Source organism: Bactrocera dorsalis, chromosome 2 (genome assembly GCF_023373825.1).
Source record: "Bactrocera dorsalis isolate Fly_Bdor chromosome 2, ASM2337382v1, whole genome shotgun sequence".
Taxonomy (NCBI): Eukaryota; Metazoa; Arthropoda; class Insecta; order Diptera; family Tephritidae; genus Bactrocera; species Bactrocera dorsalis.
The window spans coordinates 68,887,419-68,911,172 of record NC_064304.1 but is presented as its reverse complement, the minus strand read 5'-3'; the positions used below and the strand labels follow the sequence as shown (position 1 = coordinate 68,911,172).

Genomic DNA, 23,754 nt, shown 5'->3' with positions numbered 1-23,754 from the left:
AGTTTATTAAAATACTGCACTAGATTCGCCTCTTCACCGAAACTCTGAAACGTTATTAGAAATAAAAGGCAAAAATCAAAATAAAAATTTTGGACTCGCAGAAGCTAATCTCCGATCAATTAAAGCTAATAAAAGCAATTGTACCTACTCCACATGCGAGAGTAGAGCTACCACAAATAGATGTTCAAAAGGCAAGTTCAGGCATCCACCTTGAGGTGCCCCATGTGATACAGAAACTTTTCATGGAGGTTATGAAGAATGGCCGTCGTTCCGGAACATGTTCACAGCCGTTTATATCAACCATCCAACTATCAAAAGCACAAAAATTTTATCACCTCCGATACAAAACTAAAGGCCTAAATATCCCAAAAGACAGCTGGGACCCTATTTTGGTTCATAAATATGCACCGCAGCATTACCAGAAAATTCGTTAGTTTTGTGGGAGCAATCTCTCTCATCACGATAGAAGCAAATCAAACAGAATTTTTAACAAAACACAATCGATCACATCCGAACAAAGAAAACATACGTCATCCGAACTATACACAAGAGGCCATACGCTTAAAACTTGCAAGAAGTTAAAAAAATTAAATATTAACAAAGAAGCAACTTTGTCAAGAATTCTCTGGTCTACGAATCTAAGCCGATCCTTATAATTTCATAGTCCTAACTCCAGGGCTAAGGAGTACCCATTTTGGCCACATCTGAGCCAGGCGTGGAGTTACTATCCTTCATAAACCTATGTTAAAGAAACAATTGTTATACCAAACCAATAAAATAAAAAAATTGTAAATAACCGCTATTAAATGAATAAAAGCAAACAACGCATACACTTGCTTACTATAACAGTGAGTCGTCAAAACAGAAAAATCAAATAAACACGCAAAATAAATTGTTTCTCTTGAGCGCCTTCACCACAGCATATGTCAACTATCAAAAGGATTGGATCATCGCTGTTTTTATTACATTCGCTTGTAAATTGCATCTAGCTTTTTATTCGATAAAGACAGCGGTCCTGCGTGCAACTTAATCACCATCCCGAACGTCAACCTAAATATTTTGTTTATAAAAACTATATTATAGCTTATATAAAGTATGGTAACGGATAACAATAAACCTTTTTGTATGCTTATATCAAACTCATCGCTTTTTTATTTAAATTATTCCCAGATTTTGAGTGCAGTGTTGTATCTTTAGTGATACTAATATCTGGATGATATTCGTTAGGACAAAATTGTTTGCATAATTAAAGACTTCCCGTCAGTGAAAATTGTACTATTTCGGCGATCACTTCTTCATTCGACGAAAATTTCTTCCCAGCGAGCATTGCTTCGACATCTGAGAACAAGAAATACTCACTGGAGCCCAGATCTGGAGGCAATTCGAAGCACAACACGCTTTTTTTGTGTGCAGTCCACTCGAATGACTGTCAGTTCGAAATAGGAGTGAAACGATGGAGCATTGGGGACGTTCGAGTCTCAATCATTGCGGCAATATAGCAAGACATCAGTTTCGACGCAAACATGTATCAGTATCAGCTGAGTATCTCCAGAAAAATAACGAAGTCGCAATATTGGTGCAGTTATTTGCTTGCTCGATCATCCCCCTATTATGGTGCTCCGAATGAACTCATCGTTGTTTTTTGTTAAAAGTAATATCGCGCGACCCCCATTTTGCACAGAGCCTTATAGCCTTGACAGACGGCAGCGTTAATCCGAAATATGTAACTGCGCACTTAAACAGATCCAAATTTGTAGGTGACAGACGACAGCTATGCGAGTTTGGAACTCTCGTAAACAGCTCATTGTCATTTTTGTAATATTTTCAATAAAAATGAATAGAATCGTTAAAAATGTTAATCAACAAAATCTTCTGATTTATTAATATTTATTAAATATTGGTTTATGACAGATTTAAGAAAAATTACGAGCAGATTTTCTATTGTTCTGTTCAGATATTGTATTTGAAATTCATACGGAAAAGATATTGAATATTCACTTGAGCAACATCGTATACAATATATTCGTTGTAAAGTAGAGATGTCTTGAGGCTGGTATCTGTAATCGGTTTGCCAAGCGGTATCTCTACGCCATCCTCCCTCTTATAAGAATCTTTTGGGTCAGGCATAGTCTGTCCACGACCTAAAGTACTGTGTTTGTTAGATGGTAGCTTAGTTATGTATTTTGATGAAGTACATTCCAACATGTTTCCAAGTGCTACCTCGGAGAGAATCATTAGTCCGGTAGAGTCTTGAGCAGTGGTACAACAATAATTTGCAGATTTTGAAACCATATCTGCGAAGTATATTCCTTTGCCGAACATATAACCAGTAACAGGAGCCTCAGGCGGTGCGATTTTTAAGCCATGTGACAAAATTCCAGCAAAGTTAGTAAGACGAGAACCATGCCATAGTAGTTTCCGATTTTCAAGTTTTTTGAAGGGTTTATAACGTCTATTTTCACCCTGTCGAACCACCTTAAATATATCAACAATTTCCAGTTTATACATTTTATGAGTTTCGGCATGCGTATTTTGTACGTATTTTTCAAGTATTTTGTATTCTTCTGAATTTTTATCAATGGGGTCAAGCTTTGTTTTTAGTTGATCATAATGTTTATCTAAAGGATTCACATTTTCTTCTTTATTTTCTGCTTGTAACATACTGTAAGCACATTCTATTTCCAAAAGAGAATCAAGGACTTGTCGGTGCTTCTCAACTAGCTCAATATTATCTAGAATTGGAGGATTTTGAACACCAAAATTATGAGGGATTAATGTGTAAAACCGGTTAGTGGCGTCAATAAACTGAACCGTCATCCCATTCTGCTGTATAAGATCATAAATCTCGGAAAGCACTTTATAAGCAGACTGAATTTGCTTCTCACTTAATTTGCCTAACGGCATTTTTTCCATATCTAGATCGAACATCATCATTGTTCTTTTCATAGTGTCAACATCAAATAAAATTTTTATTAAACTTTGAACTGACGTATTTAACTTTGATTTTATTTTAAAATTTTCCGGACATATAGTCTTTTGCTCTTCATAATCGATTTCGATTGGGTACATGCGGCCAGGAACCTTAAACAAAAACAAGTTTTATAAATTTTTAATAGGATTACGTCGAATGATTTATATTGTAGTATAAAATAGATATTTATGAAATTTATTGTAATGTTATATATAATTTAATAGTCAAGTTTATTTCGTTGTTAAGTTTTTCAGAACTTTGCCAAAGTTTCTGAATTCGAAAGTTAGAGTTCTAAATCAAAGTTCAAAAATTCAATATTCGGACTCATATTAATTATCATTTCCTTTTTCGTTATTCCCTAAACAGTATTAAAAAAAAAAATAGAAAGTACCTTAATCTAACACAATTCATAAATCAATATGTTTCAAACCTTAATAAAATGTTCGCGGTTAGTAAAATCATTTCCAGTTTTATCATGATAAACAAGAAGAAATGATTGTTTGGCTTCGTACAGGTTTTCGAAATTTTCCAATTTTTGGTCGCCAATAGTAGTGCCGATTCGGCCCCAGGATCGAAAAACCCAGTATCTGCAATAGAGTAAAATGTACATTTAACATATGCTTAGATGTATGTGCAGCTGTTTAAGCATCAATGAAAGCAATGAAAAACAAGTCATATGGCAATGAGTGCAATAAAACATTTTCCATTTTTCCGCAATATATTTTTGCGTATTGTTATTATGACATAGTAAAAACTTTTACCCATTTGCTATAAACATATATTCAAGTTTGTGCTAATATATTCATAAAATATTAAAAATATGTTGAATGTTTGTATTATTACATATAACTATACGTAGGTGGCCTTTTGTATATCAGGATTAAAAAACAAAAACAAATGTTTATCATCGCAAATTTTTTTGTTTTTCAAAACATTCTCCATTAAGATCTAAATACTTTTACGTGTAATTGAAATTGTAAAAGCACTTTTTCACTCAGATAGAAGTATATCGGGGTAAGTCGGGACTATACGGTGGCTAACTAATCAAATCGATGTTTTAAATGCCCAAAAATGCAATTGTTTCAGTCGATGTTTGACAGCTCGCATTATCGTGGTTAGTTTTTATAATTTCTTAAAAGACAACTGGCAAACAAATTATTAGGTAAATTATTATTTCAGCACTATGTGTTTATTAAAAGACTGGAGCTTTATTTAAAATCCAAACTAGAACTAAAACTTAAAAATATTAGGTTGTGAAATATCTAAATATTATCTTTTTTGCTCTTTATTCAATGCTTTATAAAAAGTGTTACAGTGATCGGATTTAGTTCAAATATGCGCCGTTTCGTTCGTAAATCTGTTTCCATCTAGACGGCAACTTCATAATACCCCCCTCGTAGAAGCCGCCCTCCTTATTTACGAAGAACTCGGACAGCCACTTTTTACAAGCCTCTTTGAGTTCATCACTTGGCGCTATGTCCGGGCAATATGGTGAATGCGATAAAACCTCCCATCCGAGCTCCTGTAGCTTCTGACGAGTCGCAAATGAAGTGTGTGGTTTGGCGTTGTCCTGGTGGGACACTACACACTTCCTGTTGGCCAATTCTGGACGCTTCTGGTCAATTGCCTGCTTCAAGCGGTCCAGTTGTTCGCATTAGATGGTAGAATTAAGCGTCTGGCCATATGGGAGCAGCTCATAGTAGGCGATTCCCTTCCAATCCTACCAAACACACAGCAAAACCTTCCTGGCCGTCAATCCTGGCTTGGCCACTGTTTGGGACGATTCACCGGCATTCGACCACAACCGTTTTCGCTTCATATTGTCGTATGTGAACCAATTTTCGTCACCAGTCACCATCTGCTTCAAAAGTGGGTCGAGTTCGTTCCGTTTCAGCAGCATATCGCAGGCGTTGATTCGTTTCAGAAGTCTTTTTTTGCGTCAAATCATGCGGCCCCAAACATCAAGCTTTTTTGTGTATCCAGCCTTCTGCAGATGGTTAAAAATAGTTTGGTGAATAACTCCCACGAGATGCCAAATGCCGGTCTAACTCGATGTTTTCCATGATTTGATCGATATTCTGTCGTCACAGGTCTTCCGCCGGCTGGCTTATCCATGGTGTCATTTTCACCCGCTCTGAATCGTCGAAACCATACCTCCGCAGTTCGAAGTTATAGAGTACCATCCCCCAAAACACCATTACTCTCACGGAACGTTTCCCCATGTTTACTCGTCTATAACTGTTGAACGCAATATCCAAACTAATCATGCATAGCGTCGTTTTGTAGGTTATGTCAAGACCTTTCAAAGATGTATAGTATTGCCAGATACGAGCTCTGTATCACTTTATACATAGCCGCGAAATTCCAAAAGACAAAAAGGCGTAAGGGTGATATTTGGCAGCATAATATATGCCTGCTTATTATTTCCTACTTTGGCACAATTTTGGAATTACTGCCGCTGCTGAAAACTGCACCTGGTGTTGTTGTTGTTTTTGTAGCGTAAGTTTATCCAATTTCTTGGTTGTTGTTGATGTGTGAGTGAATTTTGTATTGCTGTTTCTGCGTTGAAATATAAACCTATTTTTGTAGGTGGGAAAATGCTGATGCGGACTATTCCCGCTATTACCAGCTGGCGTAGAGTAGTTTTAAGACATGCTCAGTGTGCAGACTAATGTGTGTACAAGGTTCCTTAAATTAATATTGGGCATATAAGGTACGCTTAAAATGTCCAAATGTTCGGTCAGGTTGGCAATCAAATTTATTTCTCGGCATCGAATCTGTAAGTACTGTTAATTTGAATTCTTGGGACTATGCCCTTTTAAAAACCGGCAGCTGGACTACGCCCAAGTACAACAAACCTGCAAGAAATTGACGAATTTCATCATTTGAGGAATTGAATTCACTGCCGGACTCTTGGAGGGAATAAATATTGGCCTGTTCCACAATCAATTCGATGAAAGCATCACCAAAAAAGTGTTGAAATATTGAATTGGCTTATTTACTATGTTAATGTTTTCTTCTAACTATTTCCAAATATAGTCTTGAAAGTCGTTTCATCTCTTTCTCCATTTCAATAAGGATATATCAACATATTCGTGCTTTACTCATTTTAATATTTGTTTGGCCTAAACGACCAAAGTTGCTTATAGCAACTTGCACAAACAAAAAAAATCTAGCGGTGCAATAGAATATTTATATTTTTTTCTTTTACTATGTAAATATTTTTTACAAATTTATCTTTTAAGTATTTTAAATATTTTTTTATTATATGCTTCAACACTTTCGCTCGACCGACATAATGAGGCATAACATAATTGATCAAAAGTTATTTTAGTATTCCTCGAATTCAAATTGATCAATAAGATGTGTATTTTAAAAAGGTTTTTGTGTATTTGACTTTGTAAACGATGTCAAACATAGAAGTTGCATATAAGCAACTTTGGGGCTCAAAGGGTTAAGCAGTGTGTGAGTTCAGTGACTTTTCGTTATCAAAATCAACATTTCCCGTATTTTCAAAGGATTTCTAACAAAATTATTTTAAGTCGACAATTGCCCTCGATGCGATAGGAATAATTGTGGCGAATTTTTGAAAGTTAAAAAGCTGTGTTTATCAGTGGAATAAATGTCTAAGTGTAACATTTCCCCAGGACGGGATCGGAGTCTTTCCTAACTCTGGTTTAGTTGGATGCCGCTCGTACTTAGCTTCTTTACAAATTTTTCAGTTAGGGGTAATTTCCTTTATTTCTTCCGTGTATTCGGAAAATAGTATTCGTTAAATACTTGTTTAATATTCTCTCTGATAGAGCGATGTGCATTACTGTGTTCCATTACCAGTATTTCGTTTTTATCGTCTTTGTCAATAATATCATTAATTATTTCAACGTGTAACGGAATTTTGACGGGAATCCCCTCACAATCTCAAGATTAACGCATTCATCAATCAATTCTAGTAGATCCAGAAAATTTTTAAATGTAATTTAATGCCTTATCCTTGACTTGAAAATAATTCTTGTCTTCTTAGTAGTGATATTTTCTTCTTCAACAATTATCTGATTTCGAAACGGAAATGAATTAACAGGATTTTCCACTTTTGGAATAACTTCGTTAGAGATTCTTCGCTACGTATGGTAACAGATGAGAGTCCTGCTCTATTGCACTAATATGCTGCCGAAACAATGCATCAGCAACAAGATTATCGCTAACGGGTGTATCGCTTAAGGTGAAAATTAGCGATTTTTCTGTGTTTGGATTCTTATCCGAGATAGCGAAGGTCACAGGCTGATGGTCGGTTTGGATTTGCGAAAATTTTTGAATGTTTTTCCAATATATATAAATCTTTTCTGTATTCCCTGGTTCATTTAGATAATTCGCAACTGCCACTACAGTGATACAGTGATAATAAGACAATTTCTCCTCACCACTCTTATAGTGAAAGATTCCTGTTTTTTAAATTATTTTTGCGTCTACATCCCTCAAAAAGTCAAACCCAATAATCCCATCAAAGGTCTTAAGTTCGGAAAAAAGGTAAAAAGGAGAAGTCTTTCCAAGCACGTTAACTAAACCCCTTTCATTTATCTCGGAGTACCACGGGAAAAATGTTTATTAAACCTAACATAAACAGTTTTCCCGTCAACAGTTTTATCGGGCGCCCTGCCAGTGTCTTGTTTACGTAGGACAAAATTTGTTATACCTATTGTTGTTGTTGTGGCGTTACTTTATCCAATTGGGCGGTAGTTGTCGTTGTGTGGGCAAATGGTGAATTGTTGTTGCTGCGTTGAAATATGGTTGGAGGTTGAGTTTTTTTGAGAACGATGTAGTGGGCAGGCTAATGAGTTAACTTGTAGCACATATAATTTACTGCTCTGCGTTATTCTAGTGCATGGCTGCAATAGATCAAGTTGTTCCAAAAAAAACGGAGTCCCTTTGCTTGGAAGTGCTTTTTGCGTGAACCACTTTTGTTGGATTCCACTCTTCTTGAAACACCCATACAGTTGACTGCCTTTTACTTTCGGAAGCGTACGCATTTCTCTCGACCAATCAAAACGAGCCTTTTTCGAGCGTTCGACAAATTGTGGGGGCTTCAGTGTCAGCAAATATTATTTCTACGGTCAAATGTCCATGCAATATTGAATGTATGCTGGACTCACTAATGTCTATAGTTGTATCTCACCATAGGTTGGTTATGACGATCTGACAATATTAGTTTGCGCACAGCAAACAACTAATTTTGGACGACCTTTATGAAATCCCTTTTGGAGTGATCTACGACCTCCATTAAATTCACCATACCATCGATAAACACTGATCTTCGATGAAGTTTTATCGCCAAAAACTGAATTAAATTCATCGATACTCTGTTGCTGAGTTAATCCACATCGAAAGTTCTAAAACATAATTTAGCGAAAATGTTCGCGATTTATTTCCAGTTTTTGGGCGAGATGAGTATTTCAAGTTACTGTAAACAACACAAGAAGCGGCAGTATAACCAAACGTTATGCGTATATATGTATATCATCAAAAATGTCAAACTTTAGGATAAAATTGTCAGATGTCAGATTGCAATACTAGCGTTGCCAAATCCCGAAATATAAAAGGAAACCTACGTAACATTATTCAAAAAAGTACTTAGCAGAGTTAGAAAATAACAGTTTTTGAATAATTTTTTTTTTGCTAAAAACCCATTCTGGGTTATGTATGAATAATAAATTATGTTTATTTTTTCTTCACAAAATATTCGTTACATTTTTATTTTATTTTTATAAAAAAATAGTATATTGCTTACAGAATAATAGTTATGCAGAGTTTTATTTAACTTTTACGCTATAAGACCGCCTTGATAAATAATATGTTGAAAATCTGGCAACCACGAATGGTTATAGTTTTCCCCTTACAACAACAACGTTTTTCGGTTACGTTTAAGATTCTTGTAATCCATTTTGTTAGTTCTTAATAAACCACAGTTGTGAACGGTCGTATGAACTTTAAAGAAAGTCTTTTATTTATTCCGGCTCCCTGCGATAAAAGTAAGTCCTCCAACAGGTTATGGGCCCAGGACCTACGTCGGAATTAAATAAAAACAATATAAAAGCAATTCGGTTTCGCGTGTGTCGCGTAAAGTGTTCGTCATTTTTAAGAAAAAGTACAATATGAGTTCGTTATACCAAATAGAGAAGTTGGATGATACCAACTATGACACGTGGTGTATTCAAATGCAATGTGTTTTGGTGCACGCGGATATTTGGGCTGTGGTTAGTGGTGTTTTTGCTAAACCAGAAGATGCGCTATTGTTGGCCAAGTGGAAAGTCGAGAACGAGAAGGCTTTGGCAACAATTATGTTAAGTGTGAAACCATCACAATTAGGGTACGTAAAGAACTGTACCAGTGCGTTAGAAGCGTGGAATAAGTTAAAAAATGTGTATAAGCCCAGTGGTCCAATTCGAAAAGTTAGCTTATATAAACGGTTACTCAGCCTCAGTATGTCTGAAGGTATGTCTATGGTTCAACACATACAAGAGTTTGTCAGTGTGTCAGACAAGCTAGCTGAGCTAGACATAAAGTTAAGCGATGAGCTGCTGGTGATCATTCTATTATCCAGTTTGTCTAGAAACTTCGAGAATTTCGTCATTGCGATGGAGACGCGTGATTCATTCCCAACGTTTGAAGTAATAAAAGTGAAGCTATTGGAAGAGTACGACAGACAGTGTCAGAAGGAGAAAAAAGCATCGAAGTTGTCAGTCAGCAAGCTTTTCTCGCACATTCCAATAGGGAAAATAATACATCGAAGAAACAGTTCAGCGAAAAGTGTTTTAATTGTGGCAAGCGTGGGCATGTGGCCTCAAAATGTAAAGTGCCGAAAAAGGACAAAAACACCGGTCATAATGAGAAGTGTTCATTTGCAGTGCTAGCGGCGACAGATGTGTCGGGTTTTCAAAGATCATCGTGGTGCATTGATAGTGGTGCGTCCACACACATATGCAGTGAGCGAAGTATGTTTGTTTCTCTCAGTCAATGTAAGAGAGTGATGCTAGCATCGGACAATTACGTAAACGCGGTAGGTGTAGGAACAGTCGAAATACAGGCAAAGTGCAAAATATATTTAAAAGACGTGTTATATGTGCCGACTATGGCGAGGAATTTCATATCGGTTGGAAAAGCAATTGCCAATGGTGTAGCTATTTGTTTTGAAAGTGACTGTGCGATAATAAGAAATCAAAAATCCAAGGTTGTGTTAAAAGCTCCAAAGAGAAATAATTTATATATATTTGACTGTAAGAGTGAGCATTCTTGTTTCAGTGTAGCAGAAGAAAATGTTATGACTTGGCATAAACGCTATGGACACTTGAATTTTTCAAGCCTAAGAGAGCTGTCTAATAAGAAAATGGTGAATGGGTTAGATTTAAAAAATGTACCAAAAACAATAAACTGTAACGTGTGTATGAAAACAAAAATAAGCTCAAAGCCGTTTCCAGAAAACAGTGGGCATAGTTCGGTGAATTTGTTAGACATAATTCATTCTGATGTATGTGGGCCTATGCCAAAAGTGTCTCTAGGTGGTGCGCGTTATTTTACAACTTTTATAGACGACAAATCGAAACGTATGTTTGTTTATTTTTTGAAACCTAAAAATGAAGTACTAGAGAAATTCAAATTGTTTAGAAGTCTAGTAGAGTGTCAAACAGAGAAACGAATTAAGGTGTTAAGAAGTGACAATGGCACTGAGTATGTTAATCGTGAGTTCGATAATTTCCTTAATGCAAGTGGTATACAAAGACAGTTGACAGTTCCCTACACGCCTCAACAGAACGGAGTAGCAGAACGCGCGAATCGTACAATCGTAGAGATGGCTCGCAGTATGCTTGTGCAGGCCGGTCTTTGTGAATCGTTATGGGCTGAAGCTGTGGCAACTGCAGTCTATATTCGAAATCGTTCGGTTACTAGACCACTTGGTGATAAAACACCATACGAAGTTTGGACGGGTCATAAGCCAAATGTAAGACATATGAGAATATTTGGGTCAAAAGCAGTTGGTCTAATTAAAAATCAACAACATAAGTTTCGCGAAAAGGGTAAAGAGTACACATTTGTTGGTTACTCTTTGACAGCAAAAGCATATCGTTTGTACGATTGCAGAGAGAGACGAATAGTTAAAAAACGAGATGTCATCTTTGATGAATCTACGATAGGAAGCGTACGCGAAAAAGAAGCAGAACGAGTTGTAGTCGAAATAGAAACAGAACCAAAGTCGCATTGTGAAGAAAGTTTAAACGTTGAAAGAGAAGCGAATGTTCATTTCGAGGAGGAGCAATATGAAACAGCTTCAGAAGCAGAAAATGAAACAGATGAAGAACTTGATGTACAGGACGATGACGAGATCATGTATGATAGCACGAGTGAGAGCAATGCAAACGAAAAACGAAGAAGAGGTAGACCGAAAATTCTTCGTACTGGCAAACCTGGTCGTCCGAGTAAGCAGTTTCACACGGTAAATCTAGCTGATAGCAGTAGCAAGATACCGAGTACTGTAAAAGAAGCAATGTCAAGCAAAAATTGTAAACGCTGGCAAGAGGCTATGAATAGAGAATACGAATCGCTTATTAGAAATCAAACATGGGCATTAACTGATTTGCCAATTGGAAAACGAAAAATTCCTTGTAAATGGGTTTTTAATGAAAAAAGAGACAAACATGGGAACATTGAGCGATACAAAGCGAGATTAGTTGCAAAGGGGTGTAGCCAGCGGTATGGCGTTGACTACAACGAAACGTTTTCCCCTGTTGTACGGTATGCAACAATACGAATGCTGTTTGCATTGGCAGCTGAAAAGGAATTACATATGCATCAACTAGATGTATCAGCGAGATAGACGATGAGGTATATATGGAACAGCCAGAAGGGTTTATCAATTCCAAATATCCCGATCGAGTGCTAAAATTAAAGAGAGCGATATATGGTTTAAAGCAGTCTGGCAGAGAATGGAACCGTAAGTTGGATATCACTTTAAAATCCATTGGTTTCAAACAGTGTCGGAATGAACCATGCCTTTATACGAAAAATATTGATAAAAGTTATAACTTCATTGCTGTTTACGTTGACGACATTATCGTGGCAAGTTCGAGTGAGACAGACCTATTGGCGATAAAGAGACAAATCTCTGAGAGTTTCGATATTGTTGACAAAGGCAGAATTCAACATTTTCTTGGAATGGAGATTGAACGCGTTGGCAGTGTAGGCGATATATCTGTTGGTCACTCTCAATACGTGCAAAATTTATTGAAGCAGTATGGTATGGAGCAGTGTCGCGGGGCATCTACTCCACTTGATCCTGGTTTCAAGATTCAATGTTCTACAATTGAATGCGAAAGAGAAATTGCGATCCTCATGTTGAACATGAGACAGCGGCAAAACATGTACTAAGGTATCTTTCTGCAACGAAAAATTTAAAGCTTCATTTCAGAAAGACGGGTAAGCAAGCAGAGGGCTTCGTAGATGCAGATTGGGGCAGCAGCGTAGATGACAGAAGGTCCTATACCGGCTATGCATTCACTCTGGCAGGTTGTGTATTCTCTTGGGAGAGTAAGAAACAAGTGACAGTTGCGTTAAGCAGTACCGAAGCTGAATACATGGCATTATCGGCGGCAGCCAAAGAGGCAGTTTATTTGAAAAATTTGTTACGTGAAATCGATTGCTACAATAGCAAGAGGGCGCTCACAATGTATGGTGATAATTTGAGTTCGCAACATTTAGCGCAGAATCCAGTTTACCATAATCGAAGCAAGCATATTGATATAAGATTTCATTATATACGAGAAGTTGTAAAGAATAATGTAATTGATTTAAGATATTTAAGTACAGATAATATGCCGGCAGATATTTTGACTAAAAATCTTTGTAAATCAAAACATGTAAAGTTAATTGAATTACTTGGTATGAAACAATAATTTTTGATATTGAAGAGAAAATCATTGTTGTTGAGGAGGAGTGTTGAAAATCTGGCAACCACGAATGGTTATAGTTTTCCCCTTACAACAACAACGTTTTTCGGTTACGTTTAAGATTCTTGTAATCCATTTTGTTAGTTCTTAATAAACCACAGTTGTGAACGGTCGTATGAACTTTAAAGAAAGTCTTTTATTTATTCCGGCTCCCTGCGATAAAAGTAAGTCCTCCAACATAATACTCTCACGCTAAGTGTATTTGTGTGACGCGTATTACTTTCAGACCGCAAAAAGAGAATATTTCTTCAGCTCTTATTGCATAACGATTAAGTAAAACTCACCCCATAACTATTATTCTGTGAGCAATAAATAAAAGTTATCAAATAACTCTTCCCAGCGAGATAATGGTTCACCGCTTACATTTTTCTTTGAAGACTGCATCGAAAAAAAATTCTATGTAGAATTCTTCCATAGTTAAATTCTAGTGTTCATACTCAATCAAGTAAGTACATGAAAAACGTTACAATATAATATGTAAACAACAAATACAAGTTGATGAAATACAATTTATAAGTAAATATTTCCATTATTTCGTCAAATCGTCAAGCATTTAAATAAAATGTGCAGAAAGTTGGTTGTCTTCAAGTGAGTTGCTATTTTAATTAAAAATTTTGTTTTTAACTTTGACTTAAGAAATAAAAGAATATACTCGAAAAGGCATATGAGAAGGCTAATTTAAAATGAAGCAAGTGAAGCACTTTAATGCGTTACTATTTGGTAAGTTTTTCGCGTTTTTATCATCGATGGAAATTTATAATTATTTACATACAATTTTTTTTGTAAAATGTGTAAAAGTAGAAGGCTTTACCGAATCAGAGTATGGTCACCAAATTCAAAAAAGCATCAGACTCGCCAAAGGCCGTTTCTTTAAATATCGTAGCTTAAAAGAAAACCATTCCTTTTTATACATAAATACTTATTTTCATAACGAAATGTATACATGCACTTTCATAAATAAAGCAAAATTAATATGCAAATTTTTCTATTCTACTATTGACTTTGGCATAGAAGAATTATTCGTTAACTTTGGCATTGACGAATTCGTCGCTAACTGTGGCATCGAAGATTTCTTCGTTAACTTTGGCATCGATGAATTCTTCGTTTACTATGGCATCGAAGAGTTCTTCGTTTACTTTGGCATCGAAGAATTCTTCGTCCCTATGGTAATCGAAAAAAGTAATCTGTACCTTTTCGCAGGACATCGCCGTGTTAATTTTCATCCGTCGGAGTAAGCGATACAATCATGCTGCATTGTTTACCGGCTCGCTTACCAATTTCTATCATATCCCGCTGGGTTATTTTGTAAGCGAAAAATATTGATTGAATTGAATTGCATTACCAAGTATCGAGGAGTTCTACATAGAATTTTCTTCGAAGCATTCTTCAAAGAAAAATGTAAGCGGTGAACCATCATCTCGCTGGGTAGCTATTAATCTTGATTTTGTGCCCATTTCCTCATAACTGTTACGGTCTATCATGTTTACTACGTATATTGTTGTAAATGATATCAAACCATGTGAAGCAATAGGTCATTCGTTGCTTCGGTGACTTCAATTGCACTTGTGGACCATTCTTATATGTTCATTCACTAGCGCTATAAGTTCACAAAAAGTTTTGCAAAATAAATTATTACTGCTTCAAATCTTAACAATCATTGCTTAAATAACTGCATTTTCCTCAGTAAGCTAAATTTCTAACGGTATTAACTAGGGATGGCCATTAAAAAAATATCGACGTTTTAGTCAATATGATGCATCGAAACTTGACATCGATGTTCTGCGATTCATCGAATACACACATCAATGCATCGAAAATATGACTTTTATATCAAAACTGCAAAGCATTTGTTTATTTGCATATGTTTAGAAAATATGCTCAAACAAGTTTTGAAATATATCATTATAGTAAACCTTCCTAAATATATTTGAAGTTTAAACGTTTTTTACTAAAGGATTTAAAAACTATGGTATTCAGTTGTTTAATTTAATACAAAATTCTTCGATACAAATTTTAATTGGTTTTTACAAACCCCAATATTATTTTCATAGGTTTTGCAAAACTAAAATTTTATTCAACCTTTAAAAATTTATTATATTTCTTTGTTTGCTCACTGTCTAACCAGCTTTTGGACATAAACGGCCGGATGGAAGTGAACAACTTTTGTTAAGTTGAAAACTACTTTATATAATTATGAAGGCAAAAAATTTAACCAAAGGGGTCGTGGACCCGCTCACGGATCTTTTGTCCATTATTTCGCGGGTAATTTGTAATTATAAGGTAATTTGTTTTTCGTCACTTTTTTAGTTCATAAACTTTAGACGCATTTTTCTCAAAACTACTTTTTCAAAGCCCGTGTTCACTGTAATTTTAAAACTACTTGACCGATTCATTTCAAACTTTTTACACATTTTTGACATACCGCACCCAACGTTTAGTGTTTTTTTTTTTTGATATTAGGGGATTTTCTACCCACAAAAAGGCGGAATTAACAGTTTACACTTTAAATGGCCGCCAACAATTTTTGATGAACAAAAAATTATTAGAGACTATTGGGGGGAAGATTTGATTATAATTTGACAAATTTTTTTTTGCTTTATTATTTTCTGATAACTTCCAGCCGAGTTATGGTGAACAATTTTTTTTTCAAGACGTTCTGGGGGAAGCTCTGTTACCGGCGTGTGTTTCAATATTTCTGCATGAGAAAATAACCCTAAATTGCGAGAAGTGTGCTCCGGATAAAATTACTCAATCCATATTTCAGAAATAAATTCGCAAAAAAAAGTTAACTTTTTACATTGAAACCCTAACCTCTCCCTTAAAGCGCGATAAATCAATAACTAAATATGCTAGAGACATTAAATTTTACCCGTTAGATTTAATGCACCCGAGTAAAAATTGGACGATGGGTGTGGTTCCGCCCACTTTTAAGTGAAAACACATATTTCAAAATCCGTGCGACGGATTTCAACCAAATTTGGTATTGGCATTCCTCTGGCATTTTTACAATACATTGTGAAAATGAGCGAAATTGGACGTCAGATACGCCTTTTCCTCATACAACACAATTTTAAATTCCATCTGATTCTTTCCTTTCGAGTGTTCAAATCAAGAAGCATTTAAAATATAGGGATAAGTCTTGCACGAATACTTATTTTAGAGTATGCCATCTTGTGGCCAAAAAATTTCTGACTTCAACAAAAACCGTTCAAGCTCTTAAGTACCGAATATTAGGGCCCCAGTACCTATGGTTGACTTTTACCCAAAATAATGTTGGTCAATGTGTGAGATACTATATATAACAGAAATTCAGAACGAATCCTTTCCTGATGGACGCCTGTGCGCTACAAGTGGGTTTATTCGGGTCAATACTTCATTTAGCTCCCAGATGGCTAATACAAAGATGTTGGCCCTATAACCCATATAACTAACCAGGCTTATATACCCTAAGGTACTTTTCTGGCTTTAATCCCGATACCCGAACTTAGCTGCTTACTTGTTTTGGACGGACTTATGTTGATCAGTCCAAATACTAAAAGAGTCACTCGACACCTGCAATAGTATAAAGCCTCATAACTTCGTAGTTTTTTTAACAGCTATTGCTAATCAACTATCAAATCTATTGCCATTGAGGAGGAATTTAAAGAGGATGATGACAATATTTTATTAATAGAAGGAGAAAGGAGAAAAGTTTGAACAAATAAATTTTTGGAAAAATTTTATTTCTTATTTACCATACGGTTCAAGATATATAAGTAGTTTTTCAATAATGTGTTTTTACCAGTTTGAGGGTACTAAATTCAATATAAAATTAAGTGCCTAGAAATATATGTTCATATGCTAACAATTATCATTAAATTGTTAACTAAACACATTCATACATATGTGTGTGTTTTGTTATTATTTTCAATATACATACATATGTATTCTTATACACTGGGACCATGTGACGGCGGAAACATTGTACAAAAGTTGATGTATCGGATAAAAAAAACATCAATGCTTTGGAAATATCATCACCATGCGATGGATCGAAATAAAGCGATGTATCACCTTAAATAAACATCGATGTTTCGAACATCAATGGATTATGACCATCACTATTACCGACTATGTCACACAGAAAGACGACGCCATAGATACTGGGACTTTTGTTGGCGCATCAAAAGAGCACGCTCATCTCGTTTCAGTTCTAGTTATTTTATCGTATAACCGACGAATTTAAATAGCAACGCGTTTTATAGTAAAATCAATATTAAATTTTTTTTTTTAATTTTTAGAAATGTTGCACAAAATAACTGACAAATGGTAAGAAGAAAATAACCACGTTCAGGACGGTCATCAATATCAACTGATGATCAATGAAATAAAGGTATTGGTGTTTGAGAATCGACGATTAACAGTCAAAGATCTTACTGGCATAGTTTGAAAATCGGAGGGATTAATGAAAACAATTTTGAAAGAAAAGTGAAAGCTCGATTGATTCCAAAATCACTAAATTTTTTCGAAAAACATCCCGTTAACGTCTGTGAAACAATGCCTTTCGACTACCAGGTTGTCAATGCATTATTTCTGGCAATGAGTTTTGGATCTATGTTTACTACCCGGAAACAGACAATCAATCGGTCGAATATCGTGGCAAAGGTAGTCCGAAACCGAAAACAACAAGTAAACGCATCAAAAATCATTGTTAAAAACAATTTCTTAACTCTCTCATGCCCGAAATAAAATGAGTGATGCTAAAAAGAATTTTAGTACAGATATGTTTTAATCACGACCTTAATATGAGCCGCCCCAAATTTCATAGTCCTTTGAGAGTTACAGGATGTCGCCTATAGGCAATATCGTGTTTGACAAAGTACTGAGTTCAAACTTCAATTTATTATTTTGCTTATTTTTGTATTATTATAATCTCTTACCTGTACAAAAATCACTAACTATATAACACAAAAACTGTTTTATTCAACTTTTTATTTTATTATTTTGTACAGGCTATTTAACAAAAAAATTGTGATCACATGTAGACACAGAGACAATAAGCTGATAATTGAACAATTACAAGGCTTTTTCGTTGATACTTGGTATATGTATACACAAAACCTTAGCCTACTGCACAAAAAACCGTTACCGAAAATATTAAGAACAACGGGAGTTATAACAGCATAAGTGCAATGCTGCCTATAGGCAGCGTCGGGCATGAGAGGATTAAGGATAAGAAGTGATTTGATAATTCCAATTCCCACGTTCTACGCACCGGAATTGACCTGGATTTTATCCCGCAAAGGGCTGTTTTTTCGGCGATCTAACCCCTTTTGGATCGGTGAGTAATAATCTAAGTTTGTCGCCATTAGAGCAACTCCTTGCAGCAAAGTTGCTTCGTATAATCCGGTCCCGGAGGAATTTTTCTGCTGCGTTTGCTCCAAAAAGGCTCCATCCAAACTCCACCTCTATCAGGTGTAATATGTGTAATGGATGGAGCCATCTTAAGACCTGCTCAGGCCCCATGTTGTCAACGCAATACTGCGACACTAGCCTCTACGGCTGTGTAATATGCACACACTTCGCGCACTGCGGCGCCACTAACCCCGAGTGGCCCACAGAGGATCTCCACGGTCCACAGGGGCTCAAACAGGCAACATAACTCCTACTCTGACTTGCTCCCCCCAACCTTCATCCCGCTCTAATCCTCGTGCGAAAACCACTCAGCAACTCTTGGTTCCTCGCACAGTCTATTCCGTGTGTCAGACCGTCATACGTCAGAGTGTCACATCAGTCAAGTGCAATTCTTGCACTGACTGGTGTCACTTCCCGGCGTGTTCCGGCCTGCGCACCACCACGCTAAAGTGGAGTGAGTCGTACGTTGTGTCATACTGCAGGCGTCGCCAAACAACACCACTATGCGACAACCGCCCCTGTGAGTTTTACAGCTGCAACAAACATTACCTACGCACCACTCCCTCACTCCCGCGATCACTCACGGACACCCGCGACAAACCCGCAATTTAACTGCAACAGACTCCAGGGCAAAGTACTTGCATTTATAAACCGGGAACGCGTATCGATAGCTGCGGTCCAAGAAACCAAGATAAATAGCCGCTCAGATCTTCTGAGTTGTACTGGTTTGAACGTCTTACGTAAGGATCGCGAGCGGATAACGGTGGTGGCCTAACCTTCATATTGCACAACACCGTGCAGTATCGTCTAATCGATGAAGACATCGACCGCAGGGATACTGCCCATAATTATCTCGATCGAGAAACCTCCAGATTTTGTTTTTGTGAACAACCGTACCATCGTTAACTTTAACGAACGGCTGCTCATCACTTACTTTCACCGATGAGGAGGTTCAGCATGTCATCAACAAAGCGAAATCATCCAAATCTATTGGCCCTGATGTTATCAACATGCTCATACTAAAGCATCTAGGCTTGACGGGAGTAAAATATCTCACCAAGGTCCTTAACCTGTCGCTGACCACTCTTCAAATATCCGATGTGTGGAAAATCGGAAGAGTGATCCCACTACTGAAACCTGGGAAACCCGCCAACAAAAGGGAGTCCTATCGTCCGATAAATCACCTCTCCACAGTAGTGAAAACCCTTGAGGCCTTGCTACTCCCGACCTGTGCATAGCCAACCACCAGCATGGATTCCAAAAAGTGGACAGCACCACTATAGCACTTAGCGAAATAAACACTCAGATAGTTCGTGGCGTCAACCAGAAACCATCCTGCGAAAGAACGATCCTCGTAGCGTTGGACTTGTCAAAAGCTTTTGGCACTGTCAATCACACAACGCTACTGCGGGACATCGAACAAACTATGCTCTCTCCAGGACTGAAGAGGTGGACCATGAACTACCTGTGTGGTCGTCAATCATCCGTAGTATTACGAAGAGAAAAATCTAGACTTAAAAAAATTAAACAGGGGGTTCCGCAGGATGGTGCCTCTCTCCGTTACTGTTTAACACTCTCCCCCACCAAACCCACAGCGACCATATACACGAGCTGGACGAAGGAGTATAGACTTGAGCTTTATATTGCAGTCGACGGCGTCAAGATTCCGACTGTCAATAACCCTCAGATTTTAGGTGTACTATTTGATATATGGTCGGATGAAAGCATGCCCAACGATTGGAATTTAAGTGTGCTATGCCCAATGGAGGATGGAGTCATGTGTAGAAGTTCACGCAAGTGAGGAACGTTTTCTGACTGCCATTCACTTGGGAGTGGCCAGAAACGATTCTTTTACATGTGACTCAAGCAGCTCACGACTTCCGGTCTTTGACCAAGTATCCTCTGGGTAGCCTAAGAACATCCGTTTGAAGGCGAGCTAAAGTGAGAAGGCGAAACATCTCCCGCATAGGGTTGTGCGCTGGGTTTGGGACCCGCTACGTAAAAAAACACTCCCAGTCAATAGTTGTAACCAGCCGCGGATGAGAGACCCCCCTTTTGATGACGACCATGGCAAACGAAATAAGGACTACGAATTGAGGGCATGCACCTGGAATGTCCGGTCCCTTAACTGGGAAGGTGCCACTGCCCAGCTGGTTGATGTCCTCGTGAAAACAAAGGCTGACATCACCGCCGTCCAAGAAATGCGATGGACGGGACAAGGACAGAGACGAGTAGGTCCTTGTGACATTTACTGCAGTGGCCATATAAAGGAGCGCAGGTTTGGTGTGGGACTCGTGGTGGGAGAGAGACTCCGTCGCCGAGTACTATCATTCACTGCGGTGAATGAACGTCTAGCCACAATCCGCATCAAAGCGAGGTTCTTCAACATATCGCTGATTTGCGCCCACGCCCCGACGGAAGAGAAGGACGATGTGACCAAAGATACCTTTTATGAGTGCTTGGAGCACACTTATGTGAGATGCCCCCGTCACGATGTAAAAATCGTGCTTGGCGACTTTAACGCCAGGGTGGGCAAAGAAGGTATATTGGTACTACGGTCGGTAAATTCAGCCTCCACGAGGAAACATCCCCAAATGGGTTGAGGCTGATCGACTTCGCTGGGGCCCGAAATATGGTTATCTGTAGTACTAGATTCCAGCATAAGAAGATCCATCAAGCTACCTGGCTGTCTCCGGATCGAAAAACTACCAACCAGATCGATCATGCTGTGATAGACGGAAGACACGTCTCCAGTGTTTTAGATGTGCGTGCGCTCCGAGGTCCTAACATCGACTCGGACCACTATCTTGTTGCAGCTAAGATTCGCACCCGCCTCTGTGCAGCAAAAAACGCACGCCAACAAACACAAGGAAGGTTCGACGTCGAGAAGCTGCAATCACAATAGACAGCCGAACGATTCTCTACTCGGCTTGCACTCTTGCTCTCTGAGAGCACTCGTCAACAACTCGGTATAAGGGAACTGTGGGACGACATTTCAAACTCCTTACGTACAGCTGCAACCGAAACCATTGGTTTTCGGAAAGTGCAAAATAACAGCTGGTACGACGACGAGTGCCGTGTCGCAGCGGAGAGAAAACAGCTGCCTACCTCGAAACGTTACGATCGACCACAACATGTGCGGGATGGGATAGATACCGAGAGTTGAAGAGGGAAGCGAGACGCATTTGTAGACAGAAGAAGAAAGAGGCCGAAATGCGTGAGTACGAACAGCTTGATAAGCTGGCCGACAGGGGTAATGCTCGAAAATTCTATGAAAAGATGCGGCGGCTTACACAAGGTTTCAAGACCGGAGCACACTCTTGTAGAACTCCTCAAGGTGATCTAGTAACCGATGCCCAGAGCATACTTAAATTATGGAGTGAACACTTCTCCAGCCTGCTGAATGGCAGTGAACGCACAACACCAGGAGAAGGCGAACCCGATACCCCAATCGATGACGATGGAGCAGACGTTCCATTGCCCGACCATGAAGAAGTTCGAATAGCAATTGCCCGCCTGAAAAACAACAAAGCGGCAGGAGCCGATGGATTGACGGCCGAGCTATTCAAACACGGCGGCGAAGAACTGATAAGGAGCATGCATCAGATTCCTTGTAAAATATGGTCGGACGAAAGCATACCCAACGACTGGAATTTAAGTGTGCTATGCCCAATCCATAAAAAAGGAGACCCCACAATCTGCGCCAACTACCGTGGGATAAGCCTCCTCAACATCGCATATAAGGTTCTATCGAGCGTATTGTGTGAAAGATTAAAGCCCACCGTCAACGAACTGATTGGACCTTAACAGTGTGGCTTTAGACCTGGCAAATCAACAACCGACCAGATATTCACCATGCGCTAAATCTTGGAAAAGACCCGTGAAAGGAGAATCGACACACACCACCTCTTTGTCGATTTCAAAGCTGCTTTCGACAGCACGAAAAGGAGCTGCCTTTATGCCGCGATGTCTGAATTTGGTATCCCCGCAAAACTAATACGGCTGTGCAAACTGACGTTGAGCAACACGAAAAGCTCCGTCAGGATCGGGAAGGACCTCTTCGAGCCGTTCGATACCAAACGAGGTTTCAGACAAGGCGACTCCCTATCGTGCGACTTTTTCAATCTGCTGCTGGAGAAAATTATTCGAGCCGCAGAACTGAATCGAGCAGATACAATCTTTTATAAGAGTGTACAGCTGCTGGCGTATGCCGATGATATTGATATCATCGGTCTCAACACCCGCGCCGTTAGTTCTGCTTTCTACAGACTGAACAAGGAAGCAACGCACATGGGTCTGGCAGTGAACGAGGGCAAGACGAAATATCTCCTGTCATCAAACAAACAGTCGTCGCACTCGCGACTTGGCTCCCACGTCACTGTTGACAGTCATAACTTTGAAGTTGTAGATAATTTCGTCTATATAGGAACCAGCATTAACACCACCAACAATGTCAGCTTAGAAATCCAATGCAGGATAACTCTTGCCAACAGGTGCTACTTCGGACTGAGTAGGCAATTGAAAAGTAAAGTCCTCTCTCGACGAACAAAAGCCAAACTCTATAAGTCGCTCATAATTCCCGTCCTGCTATATGGTGCAGAGGCTTGGACGATGACAACAACCGATGAGTCGACGTTGCGAGTTTTCGAGAGAAAAGTTCTGTGAAAGATTTATGGTCCTTTGCGCGTTGGCCACGGCGAATATCGCATTCGATGCAACGATGAGCTGTACGAGATATACGACGACATTGACATAGTTCAGCGAATTAAAAGACAGCGGCTACGCTGGCTAGGTCATGTTGTCCGGATGGATGAAAACACTCCAGCTCTGAAAGTATTCGACGCAGTACCCGCCGCGGGAAGCAGAGGAAGAGGAAGACCTCCACTCCGTTGGAAGTACCAAGTGGAGAAGGAGCTGGCTTCGCTTGGAATATCCAATTGGCGCCACGTAGCGAAGAGAAGAAACGACTGGCGCGCTGTTGCTGACTCGGCTATAATCGCGTAAGCGGTGTCTACGTCAGTAAAGAAGAAGAAGAAGATTTGATAGTCCATGCTTCTTCACTCCTCCTACGACCGCAATTATCGCCAAGGTACAGAGCCCCAACAAAATCCTCAAGTCGCTAGGCTTCTGGATGCAGTGGAACGCAGATGAAGAAGCTAGAGACGTACCAGAACACTGCACTCCGGACCAAGATATCAAGAGGCATCATATCCCATCGAACTTATACATAATGAGACGCTTATGCTCCCAGTTAAGGAGGATAATGAACTCCTCTTCAAGCAGTTCCTGCTGGGATGTTGTCGCAGAAATCACCCCTGCAGCCACCTGCTTGGAGAGGAACCGCCTACTAGGAACATCAAAAGTTATTCTCTCAATTACGTCGACGACATCGAACAA

General features: G+C 38.6%; 1 protein-coding gene across 3 annotated transcripts in view; it reads right to left on the bottom strand.

The window, feature by feature from the left end:
• Positions 1-1,855: 1,855 nt before the first annotated feature.
• LOC105227145 (poly [ADP-ribose] polymerase) overlaps positions 1,856-23,754 on the bottom strand; it is a 120,810-nt gene continuing 98,911 nt past the window's right edge. For all 3 annotated transcript variants that reach the window (XM_049449904.1, XM_049449906.1, XM_049449905.1), the window contains 2 exons: positions 3,402-3,558; positions 1,856-3,081 (listed from right to left, as the gene is read on the bottom strand). In XM_049449904.1, the coding sequence (XP_049305861.1) occupies positions 1,951-3,081; positions 3,402-3,558 (1,288 nt within the window). In that variant the 3' untranslated portion in view covers positions 1,856-1,950. The remainder of the gene's footprint in view (positions 3,082-3,401; positions 3,559-23,754) is intronic.